This window comes from Brachionichthys hirsutus, chromosome 2 (genome assembly GCF_040956055.1).
Source record: "Brachionichthys hirsutus isolate HB-005 chromosome 2, CSIRO-AGI_Bhir_v1, whole genome shotgun sequence".
Lineage (NCBI taxonomy): Eukaryota > Metazoa > Chordata > Actinopteri > Lophiiformes > Brachionichthyidae > Brachionichthys > Brachionichthys hirsutus.
The window spans coordinates 9,239,173-9,265,925 of NC_090898.1; the positions used below are offsets into that span (position 1 = coordinate 9,239,173).

The 26,753-nt window shown below is 41.0% G+C and overlaps 2 protein-coding genes across 2 annotated transcripts; one reads left to right on the forward strand and one right to left on the reverse strand.

The window, feature by feature from the left end:
* Positions 1 to 245: 245 nt before the first annotated feature.
* On the reverse strand, positions 246 to 7,308 carry LOC137903188 (ATP-dependent 6-phosphofructokinase, muscle type-like). Its single transcript, XM_068747329.1, has 22 exons — positions 7,141 to 7,308; positions 6,164 to 6,237; positions 5,960 to 6,037; positions 5,466 to 5,655; positions 5,010 to 5,175; positions 4,841 to 4,885; positions 4,325 to 4,433; positions 4,124 to 4,219; positions 3,951 to 4,043; positions 3,738 to 3,863; positions 3,541 to 3,605; positions 3,146 to 3,209; positions 2,897 to 3,043; positions 2,499 to 2,569; positions 2,328 to 2,415; positions 2,074 to 2,226; positions 1,825 to 1,989; positions 1,694 to 1,755; positions 1,398 to 1,509; positions 1,188 to 1,287; positions 531 to 636; positions 246 to 433 (listed from the first exon to the last, which is right to left on the reverse strand). The coding sequence occupies exons 1-22, from the start codon at positions 7,229 to 7,231 to the stop codon at positions 292 to 294; spliced, it is 2,343 nt and encodes a 780-aa protein (XP_068603430.1). The 5' UTR covers positions 7,232 to 7,308; the 3' UTR covers positions 246 to 291.
* Positions 7,309 to 15,712: 8,404 nt separating this feature from the next.
* LOC137902331 (differentially expressed in FDCP 6 homolog) lies at positions 15,713 to 25,844 on the forward strand. The gene is made up of 11 exons (XM_068746419.1): positions 15,713 to 15,808; positions 17,233 to 17,373; positions 17,484 to 17,669; positions 18,951 to 19,178; positions 19,270 to 19,416; positions 20,211 to 20,319; positions 20,394 to 20,692; positions 20,780 to 20,946; positions 23,281 to 23,479; positions 24,039 to 24,129; positions 25,059 to 25,844. The coding sequence occupies exons 1-11, from the start codon at positions 15,713 to 15,715 to the stop codon at positions 25,247 to 25,249; spliced, it is 1,854 nt and encodes a 617-aa protein (XP_068602520.1). The 3' UTR covers positions 25,250 to 25,844.
* Positions 25,845 to 26,753: the final 909 nt, after the last annotated feature.

Consider the following 26,753-nt stretch of genomic DNA (forward strand, 5'->3'; position numbering starts at 1 on the left):
ACATCCTAAATCAAGGTATGCAGTCCTCAAAACTTTATTTGCAAGTGGTCTATCGGTATTTTCATTAGCATTTGTCGCAATGGACAAACAATGATTTTTTTTTATGTATCTTTAATCAGTTTCTGGTTATTTGAAATCATTTGTAAAAATGTATTCACTGAAAAGTTAGAGAGTGAAAGAATATTGAACTACAGGAAACAACTGACACAGAATGAGGATAAGACAGCATTTTACCAAGACATGTGGACAGGTAGGATAATCATTTATTTATTTTTAGTATGGGAACAGAATCTATTTCATGAGAGGGCTCCTCTTCTTGATAACGTGCTCCATGTCAACATGCTCGTATGTGTCCAGCACGACGTCATACTTAGCCAGGATTTTCAATATGGGCCTGATCATCAGCCACCACTGAGTTTTGGGGATGCGGTGCCTGCAGCAGATAGAAAGGGTCATTTCATATATTCCTCTTTAGACACCATTTTAAAAAAACAAACACTTATCGTTATGTTGCAAATTATGCATCTTACTCAAAATCTGTGTCTTCCTTCAGTTCAGCAAGAGGCTGGAAGGTGAGTGCCCTCTTCCTCATGCCCAGCACACAGGCAGAGTCTGGTGTGTTGGCAAAGATGCGACCTAACGGACACAGAAAGCCAGCCACCAAGAAATAGTTTTATTCACTCCTGTTCAGTTCAGTGAAACGAACAATACTACAGTGTCTCCTCACGTTTCTCTGAACTGATGTACAGTATATGATTGCTCTTCTACTTATTGCGTAATGTTATTTATTACATGTACTCAGGTCTATGTTGAAAGTTGGGGGGGAAACGTTTGCAACCCAAAATTTAGGGTTGCAAATGTTGGGTCAATCAATCCAGTTACTTCACGTTCATCCAACAAGGGTTATAATTCATGCAGAAACTGTTGAGCTTTTCTGAAGCTGTTCAGTAGTTTGACAGCGCATCATATTCTATGCATATAAAATCTTTACATGTAGATTAGTTGATTTAGTGAAGTAAAAAAGGTCATTTACCCCATCATTTAATGGAGTTTCAGTATAATAATAGAATAGAAAATTTCAACTAGGTACAAGTGACTCATGACAGTGCTGAGATTGAGACATTTCCCCACTGCTGGTAATACATGCAACACACGCAATCTAAATATTTGAGTTTAAGCTTTCATACCATGTCTATGACACTCTTTGAGCTTCTCTGTCAGCCACAGGACAGACTTGGCCCCCATCTTTGTACCAAAGTTTCTGTCGAAAGGGGTCGGAGTGCCACCCTGTAAGTCAATAAAAACAAGACAAAGGTGTATGACTGATTAAATTGTAATAAATATATGTAGCTCTGGTTTCCTCTGCATGAATTGGACTCTCCACTGCATAAACAGACCTGCTGCATGTGTCCAAGAACATTCTTACGGCAGTCAAAGACGCCTTTGCCCTCCTCAGAGTAGAGGTTAAAGATGAAGTCAGTGGTGTAGTTGGCATTTGACTTCTCATTCCTGTTGTGCCATGAACAGAGACAGATTATTCTGCTGCCATTTAGAGGAATATTGAATTACTGACATCCAAAGCATGGGTAATGATATTTTTCCCACAGCAGCCGGTTAGGTTTGTACTTTATTGTTCTCTCATATGCAAGCATTTTAAACCTGCTGCACTTGAACGCACCTAACTGAACCCTACCTGAGAATCAAACCTCTCTTCACTGTTGTTTTCATCTTCTCCACAAGATGCTCTACATTCACCTAAAGGTCAGGTCACAATCAGTTTATGGTGTCGAGACATTGGAGGATCAGGTCTGGTCATCAGATTACCTCGAGATCTTTAATGTTGAATTTTTCTTCAAAGATGTATGCGGCGTCAGCACCAGCAGCCAGACCAGCCATGGTGGCTAAGTAGCCGCAGTACCCCCCCATAGTTTCAACAAGGAACACACGGCGCTTGGTCCCTGCTGCAGACTGCTTGATTCTATCACAGGTCTGTGGCAAAACAAAAACACATGCACAAAATGCATTCAGCGATGTGTGTGACTGCGCGCATGCGTCTTCTGTTTAGGCCCTTACAGAGGTGATGGTGTTGAGGGCAGTGTCAGCACCAATGCTGAAGTCGGACCCGGGAACATTGTTGGACACAGTCGCAGGTATGACCACCATGGGAATGCACATCTCCTCATATTTCTCTCTGGCCTGAACCAACTCCAGACCTCCAACATAGGCCTATGGCGGATGGAGATGGTTATATTGCAATGCTTTCTTTTGGCGAGGATAACACCAGACGTCTGGTTTTAAAGTAGAAAAAAGTTTGAGCTTTGTCTTACCTCAAAGCCACCGATAATCACTAAAGCGTGGATGTTGAACTTGGCAATGTTCTGGCTGATTTCCTCCAACATTTTACTCGGCAAAGATCTTTTGGCGCACAGACAAAGTGCACAATGAGCCTTTGTTTGTCTTTATAAGCAAAAGCTGCTCAGCTGGTGAGAATGTTTTACCTCTTGGTGCCGAGCATTGACCCTCCCTTTCCAGTCCATCCACTCACACATGTCCAAGTGATGGGCTCAATCTGCAGAGAGCAAACATTAGTTGAAAATGTTTTGCAAAAAAACACACAAATAATTCCTAGTTTAATTAGACTACCGTATATATGATATAGTGTATAATATATTATACCCTACACATGTAACATGCAGTATCTCTAATGTTTGTGACTGGAAGTGTATATTAAACATAAACGTATAATGACTTTATTACCTTACTTTTAGTATTTATAATATTGCCTTTGCTACCATTGCCTTTATAATAATAACATAACAGCAGTCACAAGTTAATCCGTTAAAATGTGTACAAATTGCAACTAAATGAGGCACAAAGAGAGAAAAGCTCAACTTTCCTGTCCTTGAGCGAGACCTTCAAAGCCATCACTGATAGCCATCATGTTGTGACCCTGAATGATGCCCATCCGAACCGCTGCTCGGACAGCAGCGTTCATGCCAGCGCAGGGGGCTCCGATGTTCATTATGGCCACATTGATATTGCTCTGGTCAGTGAGAGAGAAATGTTTTTGGATTCGGTGAAGGGTAATCTCTTTTTTTTTTTTTTTTTTTGCCAAGTCAGGATGTGAAAATGAATTATCCTTTACCTTAACGTCTGGAGGGTTGATGTGGCCAAGCAGTTTATAGGTGTTCCAGTTGTTTTCAAAACTCCTGCACATCATAAATGAGGTTGGGGTTTGAACCAGATATTTAATACTGTGATTATTCTCTCAGCGATAAAATTATGTTTGAAATCTTACTTTGTTTTTTATGTTCTGTGTTTTCTGTAAATTCAATGTTTTTACTTTGTCCTGCTATATTTAAAGTACAAATAAAATAATTTTAATGCATATTTGTCACTCTTTTGTGCATATTCAAATTTCCCTTTTTTGATTTAATATGTATAATTTCCATTCTGTGACAGTTTAACTCCAGATGACAATCCCCTGCCATGTGCATCCAGATTAAGTCAGCCTTTTACATCTAAGAGAAAAATACTCACTTTCCTCTGAGCTTGATGGCATCCTCAAATCTTCCCTCGGCCATGGCTGCAGTCACATCTTTTGTCTGAAGTAATTATAGTGACAGAGGCAGAAAGATGAAGAGATCTCTAACCCCTAACGTCAGTATAAACCCTTTAAAATTCATTTTAGAGACACCCTGAAAAAATAAATCTTGGTGGATAATAATCTGACATACCACTTGCACACACTCCATGAGTGGCAGTCTCACTGCCTGGTTCCCTGATAGGCTAACCACACAGGCAGGGGTGTCTGGAGTGGCTTCCAGCAGCGCCATCACTGCTTCCACACCCATCCTGCTGCCCTGCAGTCATATTATCAGATGTGGGTACAGGAACATGGCGGTTCTGAACGCAGCCTTTTATATTTGGCATTTTCTTGAGACGCTTACTAGAATTCTGTCAAAGGCTGAAGGCGTTCCTCCTCTCTGCACATGGCCAAGAATAGTAGTGCGTGTATCAAAGCCAAGTCTTTCAGTCACCAGCTGGAGATGCAGAAATCCATTATCTTGTCTGCAGATTACAGAATAGTACTTTCTACAAACATTTAGAAAGGAGGGCTTGCTTTTTTGATTTGCTCTGATGTAATCAGTTTGCCATCTCTTGCCACTGCGCCCTCAGCTACAATGATCACATTGAGACGAGAACCTCTGGCCCTTTGCTGAAAAGAAGAAAAAAAGAGAAATCAATGGAAATAAAATTACTTTCTGAATGGTGATTTTGTACCGTTTAGCACAGAATGGCATCTGAATAGAGACAAACATACGTCTGCCAGTCTCCTGCACAAGTGATTCTCCCATTCTTCATCTGGAGGCATCTCTGGAATGAACACCCAGTCTGCACCACAGGCCAGAGCCGTCACTAAGGCCAGGTACCTGCAGCCATGCATGCATTGCAGCACAGATATGTAGTCACTAAAAACAAAGTGCTTTTTTTGTTTTTGTTTTTAGACCTAGATTGAAAATGAGGATTTAACATAAAATGAGGGGAAAGAGAGGAATGAAGGCTGAATGTCTCACCACACGCAAACCCGGGACAATAAAATGCATCATTGTTAATATGAGTTAATACTATTTTTGCCATTTAGTGTTACAATATTAAAACAATCAATAGAAATAGAAAGCCTTAGAAATAAGTGCATACAAAGAGAAAATAATTAGATTTTGTTATAACTATATATTAGCCATAGGGAGAACTGAGGGCAAAAGTATCAGATATTGAATTTATTCTATCTTGCACACACACACACGCCCATGGATGGAGCAAATACAGATGTACTGACCCACAGTGTCTGCCCATCACTTCCAGAATAAAAGTCCGCTGGTGGCTACAAAGAACAGAGAGCATTTTGTAAAAACTCAGAAAGAATATGCCCTCTTAAGCATTACATCATCAAACCAAACCACCATGTTAAAAAAAAACCCATCTCGGAGGTCAGAGTGATGTTTGACCTCTGTGCAGTGGTGGTGATGGCATCCACCACCTCGATGATGCGGTGCAGCGCGGAATCGGTACCAATGGTCATGTCAGTGCCGCAGAAGTCATTGTCGATGGAGCCCACCATGCCCACGATGTTAAGATGGGAAGATTTCTTGGCTTCTGCTTCAGTGATCTTACCTGCAGATAAATGTAATAATGTTTAAGGATTAGGAATGTTCTACAGTTTAAGGGAAAAGTGATGTTTATATACATTTCTGTGATGGATTGGAATCACAAAGTCATATCATGAAAAGCCGTTCACATCTCTGGGGAGCACGACTTTCATCATGAAGTGTTATTTTTATTCCTCACACACATTTTTTTTTTTTTGGAGTTTGGCACAAAGCAGCGGTCTGATCAAGAGAATCCAGAGACTTTGACAAACATGACTGAAGCAATGAGGCCGAGCACTGGCTTTATGTCTTTACCAGCTCGCACGAGTTCAGCCAGAAGTCCGCTCCACTCAGTCCTGAACTGGTTGGCTCCGGTGAGACTGCCATCGCCTCCAATCACACAAAGGTTGGTGATGCCCAGCTTCACGAGGTTGCAAGCCGCTTTCATACGACCCTCTCTTAAGCGGAAATCCTTGCAGCGGGCACTGCCTATGACTGTACCGCCCTGAAACATAACAGAAGCTGGTTTTATTTTTTACTTGTAGTTACGGATGCACACATCTTTTATGACTTTATATAAGTAAAAAAAAAAAAAAGAAATCAATTTTCTACTCTGAAATCCATTTCAAGATTTCCTGAGAAGTAAATTTTATCTTGCTGCATGGACAAATAATGAAGCCACGTCTTCCTCCATTAAAACAAACATTAACAAAGCTCTTGTTCCCCTGATAGTCCCTTGTTTTTCAGCCTGCAGTGAGTTTATTCTACTGTGTGTGTGTGTGTGTGTGTGTGTGTGTTTGTTTATTCACCAGCTGGAGCATCATGGACACACTCTCCCACGTGGCAGGGTGGATGTTTTCTCCTCCATCCACTAGCCCCTGGTAGCCCTGAAACACACATTGTCACACACTGTGGATGTAAAACACACTCCTTCATTTCATACATGCACATGTTTGAAAAGCTTTGTGGCATCATGACACGCCGGTGAGATGCGGGCTGTGTGCGGCCTGTACCTCATGAACAAAGAAGACTTTGGCTCCGGTGTAGAGGCCGACTCTGACTGTAGCTCTCACCGCAGCGTTCATACCTGAGACACAAACTGAACTCTATAGCATCGTCTAATTTCATTTAGAAGACACTATCAGATATCAGGCTTGAGGCCAAAGGACCCATCTTAACCTTCAAATTATTTGACCAGTGCTTCGGCATCAGATGAGATCAAGAATAGCCTCGGGTAAGGACAGGAGTTTAGGATCAGACTCTTGTGCACCATCTCGCCTCTGCTTGTCCTTTACGCTAAAGGCCACAGTGTGAGCTTGTGTTGTGGCAGGCTGACACACTCCAGCTCTTGTTTCACCGAATAGCAGCTGTGGGTGGATGGGTGGGTGGGTGGGTAGGGGGGCGTTTCTGTTCTCCATACCAGATGAAGGTCAGCGGCACTAAAATTAACCCCGTGAAGATGCAACATAAAGAAGCACACAACCAAATAAATTCACCGCACAATGACTTTGAGTGAGATTTGGAGAGGGAGAGGACGAGACGCCGGTCGGCTGAACTTAAAGTCAACTTAAAGATCTATGAGCGCTGAAAAGGGAAAATTCAAACCTGAGCTGTAAATTCTCTGATATTAATGTGTTGCTATTGATCATTGTCTTTGGTCTCATCGGAAACCCATTCGGTGAACCGTAAATGAAACTGCGACACAAAAGGTTCACAGGCAAACATTCATCAACCTCTGGCCTTTCAAACGTGACATCTAGGACTCATGCTCCCTGCCCTTTCTGCTCCTTGGCTGCTGAACCCAATTCAGATGACATGCCGTCAGAGCAACAACATGATACTTCGTAGGTTGGAGTCCTTGGATTGGACTCCCGGTTTGGTCCAGTTCAGGCGCGTCTGCAGGGAGAATGCTGTCCACTGACTCATTTAGTGGTTTAATATTAAAAAATAACCCTCGGTCATAATAATGATACCTCATCATGCTGCTTACCTTGGGCATCTCCACCTGACGTCAGCACAGCGATGGAGCGTCCCTTGCCCATCTTTGCGGGGTCCGTGGTTGGCTGGGGGCCCTTGGACATGTTTGCAGAGAACCTGGGACAAACAGGTGAGGGACAAAGGAGAAAGAGCAGGAGGGTGACTGCTCTTCCTGCACTCTCCGTTCCTCAGGGGGAGCCACAGGAGAAGGCACAGGCTTTATAGATGACCGTTCCTAATTCTGGCTGGAGCCCCCTCCCACTGGCCACGCACACCCCCACTCTTCTAAATATACACCAGGCCCAGTTTACCTTCTGCAACGGACAGTTCGTGACAGGGAAACAGACTGGAAACCCGGATAATGAGTTCCAATTCAAACATTTGATCTTTGTTTGGAAAGATTATTAATGGTTTTGTAACTTGTAGACATTAAATCGGCCCTGTGATAAATAGATGTAAGAACAAAGATCCAGGGAAATAGAATGTTGAACTTGTCATTTAATGCACTAATCTAATTTCACATTTCTCAGCGTTGTCATTGCATTTGACATTTAATATTCTCCATGAAACTGTCAGTAAAAGGAAATCAACAGGATACAGAAGGACATGTTATTACATGCTGCCTGACGGTCTGACCTCCATGTCTCCCATGTTTTGTTTTTTAAATTGCGGCCAATTTGTTATAATTATTTAATAAACGTTTTATTAAGCCACAGTGGGAACACATATACAACCCCTCACAAAGGGCCTGCAGAATCCTGAAACACGGCACAGATGTTAAATTGTCCATTGTGTCAATAGATGGTACACACAAGGTTTGTTGATGTTGACAGGGATGGAGCTGTGACTCGCGCATGGAAAGATGTGCATTCAATTTGGGACAGGCATTTCAATAATGGAGATGATCGAGTGATGGGCAGCCACATAGCAGCGCTGAATTTTATCACCTTGACCAAAAACAAGGACAGGGAATATAATCATCAGTAAGGATGAAAGCCATCCATATCTCACAATCTGTACACTCTGTTTAGCAACATCTAAATCTAAGTTAATGTCTTTTAGGATTTAGAATTGTAAACACAGCTTTACTTACAGAGTTCTCTTTTTAAGGTGGGCATATATCTTAAACGTGTATAAAGGAAAAGAATCACGCCTGGCAAAACATTGATATACACAAATTTTTATTAACACTGTACACTGAAAACATCAATATGTCTACACAAAAATAGTCTGGTGCGTTAAAAAAAAAATGTTTGAATCAATCCTACATACTACACTCTCTCGCTATAACAATGATCCAAAGATCAAAGTCTTCACTGACCTTTTAAAATGTATATTTTTCCAACAGTTTGCTCTTCAATCGTATCACAGACATTGTTGTCGCAGTCACGTAAATGACGAAATGGATTGCTGATTAAAAACCGGGACAAAATAAATCCCTGTAACGCTTTCTGGACTTTTATTCGCTTAGGGAAAGCTGGAAGCTGGAAGAGGTCTCTTATCAAACAAAGCTTCCTTTTTTTTTGGTGGCGTCACAGTAAAAGCATTTGTGGCATTTTCTTCACACGCAACAGAAACGTTAGTTCTACATATCTCAGTGTTGCAGCCTCATCAGACACAGAGCGAGAGCGAGAGCTCGACTGAAGCCAAATCTATTTAAACAAGATTTCAAATTAATTTGGGAATTTGTTTTTGTGACGCTTCGAAAGACCTGGATTATTAAAAAAAAAAAAAATGAACTGCATGTAGTAACTTCATGGTAATCTTCTGTGATGTTAAAACAGCTCCCCAGGCTCCTCAGTTGTGCTGGAGACTGCTAAACAGAGTGCCAGGCCAACTGGAACAAACCTCTGGAAAACAAAGATTGATATCAACTCGTGAGAATACATTTCCACATCTTAATGTTTTCAATATCTTTTGTGCAGTCATAAGGAAATCAAAGGAAACTCCAAAGCACTGTCTTTGACGTTGATCACGGTCCCAACGATAACTACGGCAAGCTGAAGTATTTTAGTATGCCGTTTTATATAATATGGTGTTAATATTTCAGATATTTTAAAGATTGTTCAGTCTTGGTGGAGATTTGACCTCCGAGTTTCCTTCTATTCGGATTCTGTTTAATAAACCTTTTATACGCTATTTTGGAAGTGATCGAACGTTATGTTTTTTTTGTATGCTTGTCATACATATCATCAGCAGTGGACTCACAGACGACTCTTCGAAGTGCAGAGTGCAGGCAAGTGGGTTTCCACAGCGGGGTCGAGGGGGTCCTGAGACAGTCACGGAGGTGTAGGAGGCGACCTCCTCATCCATGCGCAACTCCTCCAAAGGAGGAAACCGCTTACGCAGCATCGCCACCGAAGAGCTCAGAGCACAAGACTTCTGAGCAGTGGGGTCTGCAACAAGAAAAAGTCAGCCTTTATTTATATTGAACTGTAATATAGAATTTTATACAAACAGGAAATGGCATCACAAGTAAGTGGGTCAGGAGAAGAAACGGATCTTCAGATCAGCAGGAAGTACGGATCCATAGTTACTGCAGGCAGCCTTAGATTTAATTCTGTGAACAGCTTGGAAGCCCCCGCCCAACGACCTGATGGGTCTGATCAGGTTAGAATCAATGAAAAAGTAACAGATATACTAAAAGGGGCGAACCACAACATACTTTAAAAACCTCTAACAGCATTCTGAAGGCGAGTCTGTACAAAGGGCCAGTCAAGCGATTATCTTACAGTGCGAGTGAGATGTGTAACCCACATGATTCATTACGATAGAAACATTTTACCTTTGTGCAGACTCGGAAAAGCAGGATTGATCCGACACGCTAGTCGTGAAGACTCCGACGCCTCTTTGTGTGCCGACTGCACATTTCTCTGCTCTGACGAGCTCTCCTGCTGCTCAAAATGTGGGCCTCTCAACAGTTTTTTCCTAGTTGAGAAAAAAATGACCGACTCTCTTTCTGGCGCTTGGACGAATGGATGCAGCCTCACGGCCGTCTGCTTCTCTCCGTCGGTGCCGTCAGCATCCGTCTCCACCTCTTCTTCACTGGGGGACTTCATCAAAAGGAGTAAAGGAGGACACCAAATGTGAAGCGAAGCCTTACGGTACTTTCATTTACTGTGTATCACTGTATGACAACGACTACTGCTGTACTTTCGGCATCTGTCCTCTCTGGCCTTGTCTCCAAATCGTCTAACCTTCACTGTCCCTCTTATTGCCTCATTTCTAATCCTACCCAACCTGGTCACTCCCAAGGAGAACCTCAGCATCTTCATCTCCACTTCTAGCTCCGCCTCCTGCCTTTTCCTCAGAGCCACTGTCTCTAAGTCGTCCATCACGGCTGTCCTCACCACTGTCTCTAAGCCGTCCATCATGGCTGTCCTCACCACTGTCTCCAAGCCGTCCATCATGGCTGTCCTCACCACTGTTTCTAAGCTGTCCATCATGGCTGTCCTCACCACTGTCTCTAAGTCGTCCATCATGGCTGTCCTCACCACCGTCTTGTGGACCTTTCCCTTCATCCTCGCTGATTCTCCTATCACAGAGCACACCTGATACTTTCCTCCACCCGTTCCAACCTGCCTGCACACGTTTCTTCACTTCCTTTCCACATTCTCTCCATCACTCTGCACTGTTGACCCGAGGTACCTGAAGTCCTCTCCCTTCTTTACGTCTATTCCTTTTACCCTCACTGTTCCCCCTGGGACCTTCTCATGTACACACATGTACTCTGTTTTACTCCTGCTCACCTTCATTGCTCTCTTTTCTGGAGCAGACCTGTACTTCTCTAAATTCTCCTCTACCTGCTCTGAAGCGTGAACCAAGTACACTTACAGAAGCAAACTGAGCCGGCTGCTGCTCTCCTTGCGTTTCAAGATCTTTTTCCGTCACTTTGTGGCTCTGCTCGTCCTCTTGATCATCAAATAACCTCTGGACAACCTCCTGCGAACAAGAATGATCGTCAGATCACAGTATGTTCATTTCTGGATACAAACATATGCTATGATACAATACTAATTACTCTTGAGTTGACTGTAGCTATTTCATAATGAAAGATCCGCTCAGCGTAAACGTGTTGCATCATTATTATCAGAATGTAAAGTTTATACTGAAAGGCAGACTGGCAAGAAGTTCAGTCATTAATATGGAGATGTTGCTATATTTTTTTATAGCTTTACATTTCTGATATGTTGTTTCCATCTAATAAATTCTATCTGATAAATTATCTGCTCTAAACATTTGTTCAATAAATTAAAAAGGAAAAATAAATCATTTTTGCTGTTTTGGTAAAAAGATTTGTGCATAATTTATTGCACTCGCCTCCTGACTCTGATGAAGGCTGGCTCTGCCGCTCTGCAGGCCAGGGGTGTTGACGTACGGCGACTGCTGTGTTGACAGATTCCATTTCTGCAAACATCATAATCACAAGTTAAAAGAGACACCGAGAGGAAGACATAAACATAAACTCATGTGACTGACCAAAGCAGACATGGGCTTACGCCTGGCGGTGCACACTCTTTGTGGAGTCCATTTCTGCAGCGGATACTCTTTACGTTTTCCTGCTGAAAATAAAGCGCACGCATCCTTGAAGGTAAAAGTGACAAGTTACGGATGAATTGTGTTTCATAAGATAACCCGAACGATGACCTTACACATTACCTATTGGTCCTACAATCTCTTCATCAAGGTTCTTTTTGATCTTCACTCTCTGAGCCTGAGGCAGGAAAGGAAACAATGTTAAAAGAAATAATAAATAAAAAAAAACGACAAGAAAAAGGCGTGAGAAGATACTGAAGTGAAAACAAATTAAATGTACACGCACCGTGTAGATTGAGTTGCTTCTGCCCGAAGGACAGGCGGAGTTCCGAGGTGTGACAGGGAAAAGCCCTCCACCTTTCAGGCCCTCATTCTGCACTGTGCTTTGTCGTGCAGCAGAATCAGGAGCGTCCGGCACACACCTCACTGATCCGGGGGGGGGGGGGGGGGGGGGGGGGCAAACAGAAAATCAGCATTCAAGTCCCAGAAACAAGCAGACTTATTTACACTTGACCTCGTCATAATCATCATCACTCAAGTCCATCGCGTAACCCCATGTAACACATCACAATGTTTTCGGCTTGCAATTCATTTTTTGCATGCATTGAACAAAGGAGACGTGTGTTATTCCAAAAGACATGAGGGTTCAGGAATATCACTTCGAGACGTAGAGTGCTGCAATGAGACCGTTGCTAGTCTAGCTGGCTTTCTCCTATCAATTCACCACCTGCTGCGCAAGAGCATGTCAGATCCCGGGCTTTGAGTGGTTTAAAGAAATATAAACACGCGTGAGCTTTTTCCTCCCTTTTCCAGAATGTTGCTGGCTTTAGCCACATCTCCAAAACAAAATGTGGAAGTCTGGCTGTTAAAGAATAATATCATACATTCATTTTAAATGGATTCACACAAAAAAAATCTTTATCCCGATCCCGTACATGTTATGACTCCTACCTGCTTTTTGTCGATTCTTCATGATAGAAACTCTCTGGGGCTACAAACAAAGAATCATCATCAAACACACAGATAAATGACATCCAGATTCTTAACATTCACGATTAATGTGTGCATGTGAACACAGGTAAGCATTTAAAACCAACATCTCAAGGACAATAAGCCACAAGAGATTGTAATAGAAAGCAAAAATCAACAATTGCTAAACCACCTCACCAGACAGTTAGAGGCTTTGGACTGCCGGGTTGCAGATTCCGGGACTCTGGCACCGACCCCTTCATTTTTTAGGATACTGAGCAAAGCCGCATGGTCAAGCTTGAAGGGCTCCCCTTTATCTGAAATGCCGCCCACCGCTATTCACATGAAAACAGCGAGAAATAAGTTGAACATATTAAATTGTAAAGAAAAGTATTTCTTCATTAAAAACCTTTTGCACCCTATGAGCCTCTATGTAATAGAAATTAAAAGACATCTTAAATGTTCAAACAGGAAAATTGGTTTGTTTTTGAAAAGAATACCGTCTTTTGAATTTGATGCAACACATTTCAGAGCAGTTGGTGTGAGGCCATGCATGTTTACATTTGTTGCATCGCCTGCTTTAACGATACTCTGTATGATTTTTGGAATTAGGAAATGGGGGTTGTACTGGAAACTACAACAGGGCATGAACTGATGGTAGGATTAATTGTAGGATTGTTATTCTGTATTACGTGGAAACAGAATGCAACTCGAACTTTCTCGACATACTTTAAAATTATTACACAGCACAAATACTTCACGTCGTACTTTACTTACCATTTGAACTTTCGGAAACATCGCCCTGCACAGTGGGCAGCATGTTTTGGCTAGCATGGGATGTCTTGATTCCATCTTTGAGACTGAGCAGGTTCATGTTATCCAAACAGGCCTCCGCATTAAAAACATTCCGTGCAGAAGTAGCGTTGTTCTTCAAAGCATTATTGGGAAGGGAGGACAGAGGATGGGACAAAGTCTTAAGTGTCCCGGAGGGTTCAGGACGTCCTGGCAGCTGTGATCCATCTTCTGCGGCTTTTCCATCAGACTTCTTTGCACCTTTGTTTGAGCTCACACTGCTGCCTAATGTAGCTGGAAGTTCAGTCGTTTTGGGATAAGGGTTTGAAGTTTTCAGTCGAGCATTGTTAGCAGGTTGGACAACTCGAGAGCCGGTCCTGGTTTGTAAAACTGCTCTGGGCTGCAGATTTTCATTGGCTGCTCTCGAGGTCTTGGTCGTCGACAGGTTGAAAGGTATGGGCCTGGTGCATGGCTTTTTCCTCCTAGCTTTCCCCTGTGGGTAAACCGATACGTATTGAGGACACAAGAATCATCTGATTAAATAAAACATTAAAATCTAAAAGGCTATGAAGGAGGAACTTACAGCTAGAGGTTTCTGCTCCCACCTACAATGAGCCTGACTGAAGTCAGGCGGCATCTTAGGACAAAGGGACTTCGCAAGCACTGGAAGCCGACTCATCACGCCTGGCTTCACAGGTGCCTTCGTAGCCATTTCGGAGATTCCTGGATCCTTGCTCTCGCCATTTTGTTTATAAGGGCGACTTACAGAGAGGAGGTTGGAAGACTTTGGATGCAATGGAATTTTGTTTTGTTCATTCTTCATTCTGCATAGAAAAAAAAAACAGAGAACACATGCAAAATATGATATTATAAAAAGGATAAAACATATACCACAAAGATGCATTGTTTTATTTTTGGTTGCCAATACTACATTTTCAGTTTATTACAAATCTATTTTTTATTGACTCATTTTGAATGACACAAAAAAAACACATCTTTATTTTTATTTTTTATTTAATAAAAGAAGCCACAGTTCTCTCATGATAAATGTCTAAACACAAGTTTAAATGTTGATGAACAGTTTTTAACTACTGGGTCAGGAAATAAGTGAACATAATTATACGTGGAAACTTCAGAAACAGACTTACCTTTGAAATGCACACTGGATTTGGTTCTCACTTTGTTGAAGGAGAGGAGAGCAAGGTTGTGATAAACAACTATCAATGCATACAATTGGAACCAAATTAAATATATACATACACACAGCATTAACACTATGGAGGCTGGCAGCAAACAGCCTGTAAAGCTAGATGAAATACACCAACAGCGCACAAGAGAACGAAATAAAATAATTCAAATTCTCATTTTAACTGCTCCAAAGAAGCCGAACATTAATACTTTTCTTGTGAGCGAATGTTACATACTTTGAAGAAAACGTATTTCGGTTTGTGCGGCTAGTTAAGCATTTCTATTACAAATAATCTTTGTTTTCTTCGTTTTCCAGGTCTTCGGTGCGGATTTAAAGATCCCCGTGAAGTCTTTTCACGAAGCTGCGAACTGTCAACTTCCGGGACTTGAAACGGTTTGTAAAAAAGCACGCCTCGCTATTGGCCAGGATGGGAAGCCATATAGTCCAATGAACGTGCGTATTTTGGTCATGACGGTGTTGGACCAATGAAAAACGACCTTTCACAAACAGCTCCACTTTTTTTAAATAATTAATTTACTTTTGTAAATTAATTATTTATAATTATTTGCTGAGGACAAATGTAAAATATGTTTAATATTACTGTACATTACCCATTAGACAAGGCTATACATAAATGCTGAGTTTAAAAAAAATTAGAAAAGTAATTAGGTAGCAATAAATAACTGAGGAATAAAAATAACCTATATTTTGTCAGTATATTTTTATACAACTTTCGAGTCCCCATGAAAAATCACTGCTGTTTTTCTTTCATTAATACTTGAAATTCTTATAGTTTGTACTTGAAATGTCATTGAGTTCATTCTTATTTTTGTATAATGTTGGCATAATATAATACATCTATTGCAATTATATATTGACAACAATTTAAACTGGACTTTCAAAGCACAGATAATACAATGTATGAACTACTTTAGTTGTCCTGAAGGTGTCGCTGCTAGCAGCCCGGAAGCGCGTCGGGCTTGCCTGACAGCAGTAACGCAACGTGGGTGTCAGCCCTGTCATCCAGGGGCCCTGTGTCAACAGCAGAGAAAGAAGAAGAGACACAGAAGAGGAAACCAGAAGTAACTCTGCTGCAGATATGGACCCGCGGTCTGAGCTGCTGAAGTCCATCTGGTATGGTTTCACAGCCCTGGATCTTGAAAAGAGTGGAAAGGTGTCCAAGTCTCAGCTGAAGGTGAGTGGCCAACTTGGACTTTAGGAAACTTTATTTCAATCTAAACCTTCGATTCTCTCCGCCTCTTTTACATAACCCAGTTAAGCTTCTTATTAGACATGCTCACCCTGAGAAAGATTACGTAAAAAATAAAATCTTCAAAGTGCTCAGGAATTAAAACACCTTGCTATTTGATATTTGGTCTTTGTTATGTTCAGTTCTGGGCTGCAGGAAATAAGGGTGTATGCAACCTCAGGCTAGTTATCTATATCCTCTATATTTCCTGTGTGAAACTGATTTCAAGCCTTATTCTGTTTAGAGAGAACAAATATGTTCCCTCTACTGTATTGCAAATAAAACTCTTTCACAGCTGAAAGAGGGGCACAATATGCACCTTTGTCTGGCAAGAGCACGGGAATAACAGTTTGCTCTCAGTCTGCGTATGAATAGGAGTCCTCATCTCCAAGATGTGCTTGCATCGGGCCTCCACGTACCGACTTGTAGTGCAAAGGGTTCTCTGGCACTGGCCCGAACCAGAGAACAGCCTGTTGAGTATTCTTCATAGCATGAGCCCGTGTTTGTAATGAAAAAAAAGAACATTGTAACGGCGAGAGCAAGAACACGCCACAACGCTTCAATGAAGCCCCTGTGTGTTTTTGTTGATCTCATCATTATGTCATTTGAGCTCGGTGTGGAGGGCTTCATTTCCAGTCACCTCCACTCTCCTGCAATGTGCTGGCTGGCTAAGTCACAGCCTCATGACTTAGGCTAACCCCCCCCCCCATACATGCATCCTGCATGCAGGCACCATAAACTCTCTAGATATGCTCGCAAGCAAGCAGCATGCGGGCCATAAGCCTAGAATGGCAGATGTTGTCGTGCACCAGAGGAAAGAGACAGGATGTGGTTATGGCTCAAGACTCAGAGACTGGTTGTCTGCTCAGATGCAGGTATGAGTGTCGCAGGCTCTCAGTGAAAGACGTTCATAGCGGCAAATTACTAAGTAATAGTAGCATAATATATTAGCATTATAAAAACAACACTTTTTTTATATCAGTCTTGATCAATTTCATATTCATATATTTCAGCGGTTTGTATATTGGTTTAATATTAATTTTTGTCACTCATTTGTAATTCACATGTTGAGCTCATGCTGTCACATTTCCTAGTTTCTTGCTGCCTGCCGTACACTCCGTATGTACATGAAAAGGAAAATGTGACGCAACAGGCGTGCAGCATTTCCCTTCTTTAAAGATAGAAATGAAAATACTCTGTTGGCGTATGTTTTGCGACGGAATAGTAAAACCTTACCTCTTCACTATTTAGTAAAGTCAATGTTGTAGCGCCACCATTAAAACCACTGGAGCGTATGTCATTGATCTGATTAGCTGCGTGGAGCCGTTTCTTTTAATATACCTGTTCTATGCATTGTGATTCTTTTTCAGGTGTTGTCTCACAACCTATGCACAGTCTTGTGTATCCCCCATGACCCAGTCGCTTTGGAGGAGCACTTCAGAGATGATGATGACGGTCCAGTTTCCAGTCAGGGTTATATGCCTTACCTCAACAAATACATTCTGGATAAGGTGATAAACGCACATCTGCATGTTCTCTCTCTGTTTGGTCAAATCGTAACGCTCTGTAGCCGTGGTTGCTATTCTAAGCTTGTTGTGTCTCTGCCGTTTTATTGTTGTAGGTTGTTGAAGGCTCTTTCATAAAGGAAAATGTAGATGAGCTCTGTTGGACTCTTACAGCAAAGAAAAACTACCAGACAGACAAAAACAGCTGCACCGTTCTGCCAGAGAAGGATGCGTTTCGGCTTTGGTGCCTTTTTAATTTCCTTTCTGAGGACAAATACCCTTTGGTAATGGTCTCTGATGAGGTAGGTTCAAGAATTTATTCAGACTGAAAAGTATTTCTCCACTTTCACCCACTACAACGAAGCAGATACTTTCGACTCCGGATGCTTCAAATAGATTTTTTTTTCTGATAATCTGCCTCTCATGAGCAATAACATACAGAGTGGAGCAGGCTTTCAACTTTTAACAAGACAACATTTATAGTATTTAAAGAAAAGAAAATTTATAGTATTTAAAAAAAAGCACAATTGTAAACATTAGGAAAACAAAATCTGTTTAGAAAATTCTGTGCTATAAAGGTGAAATACATTCATGTCATGTATCAAGCGCAGACGCGATGCACACATTAATAGTAGTAGTAGAGGCTGTTGCAGTTTGACCGCCACAGGCATCAACAAAACACCTGCAGTGCAGTGACAGACTTGAAAACCGCAGCTGAAGGTTTTAGATGGCAGCGTTTTATGGGAACGGGGGGTCCGTGCAGTCGCGGAGGCCTCCACAGTCATCATTAGGTGACATTGAATACACAATTTTAAGTTGTATTTCTCTAAAATGGTTAGAAAATACAATCTTTGACATGTGGTTCTACACATCTTCAAATAATCTGCTAGATTGTGACTGCGTGGGATGACCCGGATGAGACACAATTCTAAATTTAGCCACATGGATATTTAGGTTTATTGTGCTCTGTAGTTTAGCACAATTCTGAGCCTGTAGTCAGCATCCTGTGACCTAAATTTGTCATTGGATCTTTGGTAACTATTAAGACACCTTGATTAAAACCTTGTTTCTTGCCATTATGGAACATAGTGCTCTTTTCACACAGAAGTGTGGCCTTGTTTCTAAGCTGCAAACTCTCTTTTGGTTTCCTGCCATTTGTTTTTTTTTTAGCTGCTGCCAAGAGAAAGACCTTCATTCATTTTAGGGGCAGAGTAGTTTCTATTAGATTAAATAAGTCTTATTTAATTTAATTTTGTTAAAGACTTCAACATACCAACCTCTGGACAGAGAAGTTTGTGTAACAATTAAAATAGTATAAATACCGTTATTTATGTTTATTTCAGATTAATAAATGTTATTAGCATGAAGGACACGTTATTTATTGTGATCTTTTCTTTTTTTTGCTTTTTTGGAATAAAAAAATAAAGTGCATTTTGAATACAAATGTTTTAAAAAAAACTAGAAAAAACACTACACAACAATACAACAGGAATGAATTACTCATGCAAGTTTAACACAGGAAAAAAGGGGCAATTTACATTTTTCCGTTACCCTGAAGAGCGTTTGTCCTTTTTCCTCTTCAGGTGGAGTACCTCCTCAAGAAGATATGCATGGCTATGAGTATTGAGTTCAACTGTGCTGAACTGGAGGACTTCTTCAGCCAAGACTCGGTGCAGCAGACTGGAATCAACGTTTGGGTTTTTCTGGAGATGATGAACTTGGGAAAGATAACCAGAGGAATTGATAAGAGTGTAATCAGCATGGCCATAGAGGAAGTGTACAGAGAGATAGTCGGCGATGTGCTCAAAGAGGTATGAGCGCCGTCTGCCAAGTCTGTGTTTTGGTTGCCTGCTCTGCACTGACTCTGTGGCTCTTCTGCGTGTTGGTGGGGGGTGCATGCAGGGATATCTGTGGAAGAAAGGACAGTTGAGGAGGAACTGGAAGGAACGCTGGTTCACCTTAAGGCCGAGCAACCTGTCCTACTTCACAGGGGAGGACCGTAGAGAGTGTCAGGGCAACATAGTTCTCGATGGGAACTGCTGTGTGGAGGTAAGCAGCTGCAGATAATCATTCAGACAGAACCATCTAAAAGCTGTACAGAGCTGTTATTTTTTTAATAATGTGTTTTATTTCATCTTGTAAATATGTGCTGCTCATTTACTTTTTTTTTTTTTGGTGCATTTGGGTCACATAATTTTCTTTTCAAACCTGGGGGGTGGGGACTCCCCAAGGTGTCACAAGAGGAGGTGAATTACTGGAAAATATTGAAAGTCCCTCTGTTCTAAAGAATTTAAACTACTTTCCCTTCACAAGGAGGAAAAATGCATAACGCAACGAGTTTGTCATAAACCAGTCATATATAAAGTGCAGTCGCTGGGTGGTGCATGTTGCCCTTTCACAAACAGATTTATGATTAGATATGAATCAGCCGGCGTTACTCTCCTGATTAACCTATAGAAAAGCAGCTGCTATGGCTGGACTATTTTGGCGGCTATTGACTAGAACAGTTCATCAATTATTAGCCAATCAATGTCAGACCGGTAAACACGGGAACAACAAACATTTGACCAAGTACTGATATTTTTTTCTGATAGAGCAGTACACACTGCAAATTGTGCTACTCCAAAGCAAAACAAGCAATGACTTTGAAAATCTGGGGTTTAATATTGGATGCAGATTATTTGACCATTCAAAATGGATTTAAAGTATTTTTTGTCCAGTGAGTTCACTGCTGGTTTTCTTGTTTTTGCTGTAAACGTAAAAAAACTGTCACAGCGCAGTTTAAAACTGACAAAAAAGCAATGCATAAGCACCGGTTTTCATTGATAACGTACATCTTTCAGGTCCTGCCAGATCGGGATGGGAAGAGATGCATGTTTTGCCTGAAAACGCTCTCCAAGACTTATGAGATGAGTGCCTCAGACACCAAACAGAGGCAGGAGTGGACTACAGGTGGGTGGAGTTACAAATTCATCGTCATCACCATCATCTTCACATCAACACATTGAACATTATCTCCTCCACAGCCATCCAAACAGCCATTAGGTTGCATGTAGAGGGGAAAGGTTCTCTCCACCAAGATTTGAAGCTGAAGCGGCGTGATCAACGTGAGCAGCGTGAGAAAAGACAGCAGGCCAAAGAGGAGGAGCTGCAGAGGCTCCGGGCCCTGCAGGAGGAGCGGGAGCGTAAATTGGCCGAACTGGAACTGCTGAAGGAGGCGCAAAAGCAGGCTCAGGCCCTCCTGGAGCAAGATGAGGAGAAGAGGCGCCAGCAGCATGAACAGCTTCAGCGGGCACTGGAGGTCCAGTTGAGAGAGGCTGAGGAGGTGAGTGTGGAGGCAAAGGAGGAGAAAGATGAGGAGCATGATGTGAGCGTTCATCGTGTTCTTTTGCTTCTTGCTGTGCATTCAAAGGCTCGGGTCAGTATGCAGGCTGAGATGGCTCTGAAGGAGGAGGAAGCACAGAGGCAGAAGAAGAGGATTCAGGAGCTGGAGGAGATGCAGAAACGTTTGGAGGAGGCACTGCAGCAGGAGATCAAAGCCAGGATGGATGAGGAGGCCTTCCGCTTAGCTCAAACAGGGTACAGTATAATCTGTTGCTCCCACCATAATCACCTGGCTATGTACACAGGGCCATTCTAATTAAACGGCAAGTGGTTCGCTCTTCAGCGACACTCCCTGACACGGTGTCAAAAGTTAGATGCCTTCAAATATGATTGTTCCTTTTTCTGGACAGTTTAGTTCAATTTTTTTATCAAATAAAGCAATTGATGAAAATATATGAATTTCTCTAGCTCTAAATTATACCGTAAATAAATAGTAAAAATATAAATTTCAGTCTGGGAAAAACACACCACTCTCAAATAACTAAATGGCATTTATTTTACGGCTGAATTTAATTAAATGATTACTAAAGAAGCTTCAAAACGGATTTTATTTTTTATTTTTTTGTAACGGTTGCTAAAAGTTCACATAAAAAAATAAAGTCAAACAGTTATGATATGATATGAACTCTTTGTCTCTAAATTTTAATTATAAATACAGTTTATTATGCTTAGTCCATAAAAATATAACATGTTCAGAAGATAACTATTTAAAATACTACTATAGGCTAAATGTACTTATTTTAAATGAGAGCATAAACATTTTATCATCTGTCAAACAGCAGAACTCAAATTAATAGGTTTATTCCCATGCATTATCTGTCTTCTCTCAATAAGATCGTTAGAGATCCTGCTGTACAGTTTCATCAAGAGTGGAAACATCGCTTTCACCCCGAACTTGTTTCAATGTTGGAAATTGTGCGCAATTCCGTTAGAGACCGACTTTGAACATGTCCAACTTCTTGTTGAAAAACTGAACAACTGCTTCCAAATGTCACACAGAGGTGTTTCTGTCTTGTAATTAATAGTTGAGGTCATTTAGGTGTGATGTCATCATGTCAACTAGGAAGACCGTAGAACTTTCCTCTCATCCTCCCAAAGCAGAGCGAACTGTCTGGCCTGAGGTTGCTGCCAGAACTCACCTTGTGTATTTTCCGCATCGGTCCCTCGGACCTCAGATGGATGAGGCACGAAGACCTCATAGAGCTTCATGCAGGAAGAATTCTGTCCATGAATGTCCAAAGACTTTGTTGTCACTGTCGACTTTTCTCTTTGTTCACGCTTGTTGTGTTCCTTGAGCTTGACTTGGTTGAACATGGAGTACGGACTTAGGTAGCAGCCTAGCAGCGGTAGGACCCCGTCAGACTCAGGTGACTGGTGAGAAATGCAGAAAATTCCTAAAATTCCTAAAGCAGGATATGCACGGATAAATCACTTTCACCGCACAATGAGACTGCAGACATTAATCTGTGAGATGTAAGTAGGGAGGGGATCTGTTATGCAGACAACAAATAAGCTGCGTTGTGTTCCTGAGGAAGTTCAGCAGCCAGCAGAGGAAGTTGTTAATAAATACTGGCATTGATCAGGTCTGCTCTGTGCTCTAAATCTTCAAGTAAGGCAGTTGTGATGCATTTACTACTTTAATCTGCAGAGGCCGTCAGCATCTTGTCACACCGGCTGTCTGAAACATTGAAGAAATGTTTCATCTTCTGACTTTTCTTTTTTTAAACTGCATATACAAGATTCATTTGTGCATTCTCCCTTTTTTATTATGCTCCTGGACTCAGTTCAACGACTACACACTTAATCATTGTTGATGTCTCTCACAAATAATTGTTGTGTACTTGTAACATTTATTTATTTACCCCCTCCTAGGGAGAGGTTTGTTCTTTTTTAGCTATCTATAGTTTGTTTTGGAGTTTTATCTCACCCAGTCCGTTGGTCTAAGGGTCTTTATAATCTGAACAGATTATAAAACCCGCAGAGGCAAATTATCATTTGTGAATTTGGGGTATATAAATCAATCAGGATTGACTGAACCGCATATACAGTAATACCTCGACATACGAGTGCCTTGACATGTTGTTCTGAGACACGAGCAAACCTATGAGCAATATTTTGCTTTGAGACACTTCCAGATGCAATTACGGTATAAAGTGTCTCTACATAGTACCGTCCAACTTCCACCCCCTCCCTCCTCGCACAGCACACGCTGTCTTGAAGGTAAAACTCATAATAAAACCACATTTTATATTACAGTAATACTATATATAATTTATTAGATCATTTTATGTGTCTGTGTGTATCTATATAGCAATTAAAAAAACGTTTTTCAATTTTTATCAGTGTTGAGTTGAGTGTTTTTAGACGACCGAAACGGATTGAATTGTTTTCAGTTATTTTATATGGGAAAACTTTATTTGACTTACGAGCGATTGAAGTTACGGGGGCTGACCGGGAACAACTTATACTCGTACATCAAGGTATCACTGTAACATAATTAATTTGTTGTGCATTATTTCTTTTGTACAGCTTACTGGCTGACGAAGAGGAGAAAATGAAGGCCTTGATGTCCCTGCAGGAGGAACAAGAGGAATATATCCTGAAGACACAGAGGGAGAAGCAGGAGCTGAAACAGGAAATGGAGGCCAAGTCTCAGGCCCTGGAGGATGCACAGAGGCAGCTTGAGGAGGTCCGCGCCAACCGGCACCGGGTTGACCAGGATGTAGTGGTAAGAACCGTTAGCATTAAAGCTACTAAATCCAAGTCAGCTCATTTTGGTTTTGAGAAAGTGTCATGTTCTACGAATCTGCTGTGATACACGAGTGAACTAAATATAACTCATGATGCTAATAGCATCAGCTACAGTTTTTTGCTTGCTGCATATAGCATGCAAATTAAGTTCTATTTCAAGCCTAAACAACGGTCATTATTTCAATGAATTCTACATGAAAATGTATGTTAAATTTAATTTAGTTCAGTATCCATTTCAAGCCACTCGTAATACAACAGGAATACGATGGAGGGCTTGTTGTTTGGTCTTCTTTCTTTTCACCATGTACCGATAGTTGTATTACAATAAGGAGACAAGCTTGCAGAGGAATATGGAAAAAGAAGTCTCACTGACTGATCAGTAGTCTACAAATTACATTTGTTTTTACTGCAATGCAACAGTACTTCCAAAGTTTGGTGTGGAAAGCTTTTTAATGCAGATATACATCATACTTTCATCCAATGGCGATGCTAACAGTATTTGCAGGTGCTTTAACAATCTATTCTGTTCCTGGCAGGCTGCACAGAGGAAACTCCGTCAAGCCAGCACCAATGTCAAACACTGGAATGTCCAGATGAACAGACTGATGCGGCCAATCGCACCTGGTGGTATGTTTCCCATCAGCCCTATGAGAAGCTTAATTTACATAAACAAAAAATATCATTGAAGACATTTTGCCAAAAACTAGAAAAGCACTGAGAGAGCGCAAAACCTCCGCCAAGCAGCTCATTCCTCTCATAAAATTCCTGGAGCCAGATGTTGATCTGGATCATCATCAAAAGGTTCTAAATTGTTCTCGGTATCTTTATATATCAACCATGAAAAGTGAAAGTGAATCGGAGTTGATTTTTTTTTGTATCCAGATCGCACTCAAAATTTTATGAGATCTAACTTAGACCAAGACCCATCTTCAGATTTGTTTTCATCAAGATCCATCCAGCAGGTTTTCCGTAATCTTACTAACAATCAGACAAAACAAACGCTGTCAAAAAACACAACCACCTTGGCGGAGGTACAGTAATAATAAAATAAAAGGTGGTTTCACTTTTACTTTGCATTCCAGATCACAGTCAGACCGGTTGGTTTATCTTGTAAATAAAATAAAGAACCAAAAGGAAATGCAATTGTGTGCATGTTTCAGTCAAATATACCAGCGGCAAAAAGTGGAATTTAAATTATCAAGATAAACAGCTGGGGTGGCTTTTTCTCTATCCATGTAGCAATAGCATATTACAGAAATATAGGAAGAATCAGCTCAACAAGATGAATAAAAGGAGCGTCACTTAAACCTTAACAATGAAGAGCATTAAACATTTCATTTATTTTCCCAGAATGTGCTTCAGGTTACTAAATGCTGTTACTTTGACTGAGTGGAAGGTAAACATTGTTTAAGCAAAGACTATAATGTAATGACGTTTCTTTTTAGATCAGAGAGTGTGACATGGCAGTGATTCGTGTCATATTTCATACACAGTGCTGTGACACTTACCTTTGTCTTATCTGACTTAATGGTTTGCTTGTGCTGTCCTGTTTTTAGAGAAGAGACCATCGTTGGGAAACTCTTTCTTGAGCTTCCAGCTCCCCTCACAGAGAGATCCAGGGCTATGTCTCAGAAGAAAATCAGGATCAGAGGATGAGGAGAGCAAAGAAAATGTTCAACAAAGAGCCAGTTGTGAATCAGAGAAACGACATTCCCATGCATCTAATGGAGACATGGACATCCCATAAAAACATGAATCACAGAAGATGAAATAGAGTAGCGCTCTACTGTCTAATCATGTATCAGTAATAAGAAACTGTGGATTTACAGTCCTAACAATTCTAATAAATGTGTAATTTGCTGACCTCGTTTCACAGAAAGAGCAGCATTTTAAAACTAATCAGAAGTTGTATTTACGAATTCAGTGTTTACTTAATGCTTTGACTAAAACATACGTGTGGCTCATTCTGGATGTAAAATAACTCCGTCCAAAGAAAACGAGCTGCAAAAGTACACGGGCGTAATTAACAGCTAAAACAAGGATGTTGGTTTGTTTAGTCTTGTAACATAGAGACATAGCAAGGTCACTTTTTTTTTTGATGAAGGGGCTTAATGCTTTGATTTAAAAAGTTCGGTATTAGTTTAGCATTTACAGCAGTTCCATTGTAAGATCTAGAGAGACTCTAATTTAACTTCCCGATTCCTTTCACAGCTAGCGCACGTGTACATGAAAAAGTCAATCGATGCCTGATTTTTTATTTTTTTTACTCTATTAAGTTATGGCATCATATATGCAAAGAAATGTACATTTTTACTTTCAATAAAATATCAACTTATACTTGTTTGTAAAACGCAGACGCATATTGCCTGTCTCATTGAGGCCACACTGATTTCAGGTGAATTTAAAGTCCAAAACTGTTTTACTATTATTGATTTATTAAGCAATGCCTTGATATAAAGTACACTTAAATACACAAGCCATGGCTAGAATAACTTGCGTGTGGTGCAAGGGCCATGAGCTCTTTGTTCAAGGTCGGCATGTTTGTTAAATAACATGGACCCAGGATTGTTTGGATTTTAGCAAAGTTGTCTTCAGTGCAGCTCCTTTCAGTTCAGACTGTGTCTCTCTGCTGCCCTGTCGAACACATAATTACAGACTCAACAATACTGGTTCAGGGAAATGTTGAAGTCCAAAAATAATAAAATAAAACCCAATTTGATATAAAGCGTTCCCTTCAAGGTCAAACATGTGTCTGCTGAGGATCTTTAGTATTCTCAAATCTTACAATTACAAATTAAACTTTATACTGCATAGAGAAAGGAGGGACTTAAGGGCCCAAAGCAGTGCTTTATTTGATAATAATTGATTTATTGATAAACATGCTTTATTATGTTGAATTTTACCATAAAAACACATACAATAAAAAAAACCTCTATGAATTAAGATTTTTTTCCCCCTTAAGATCAAAATTAGAAATTGCCCTCAAAATACGACTGTGAACAGACCTTGAATCCTCGTAAAGCAGTTTGCAGATCTGATGTTGTGGTGTGTGTGTTTGTGTGTGTGTGTGTTTATGTGTGCGTGTGTGCGTGTGTGCGTGTGTGCGTGTGTGCGTGTTGGGGGGGTGGCATGTGACAATGGGGGAGGGAGGGTGAAGCTCGGCGAAGCAAAGTCGTGACAGAGTCGGCGAAGCATTACTTGTTAACTGTTTGTATCAGCATGTGATGAGGGTCGGATAAACGGGTCCGAAC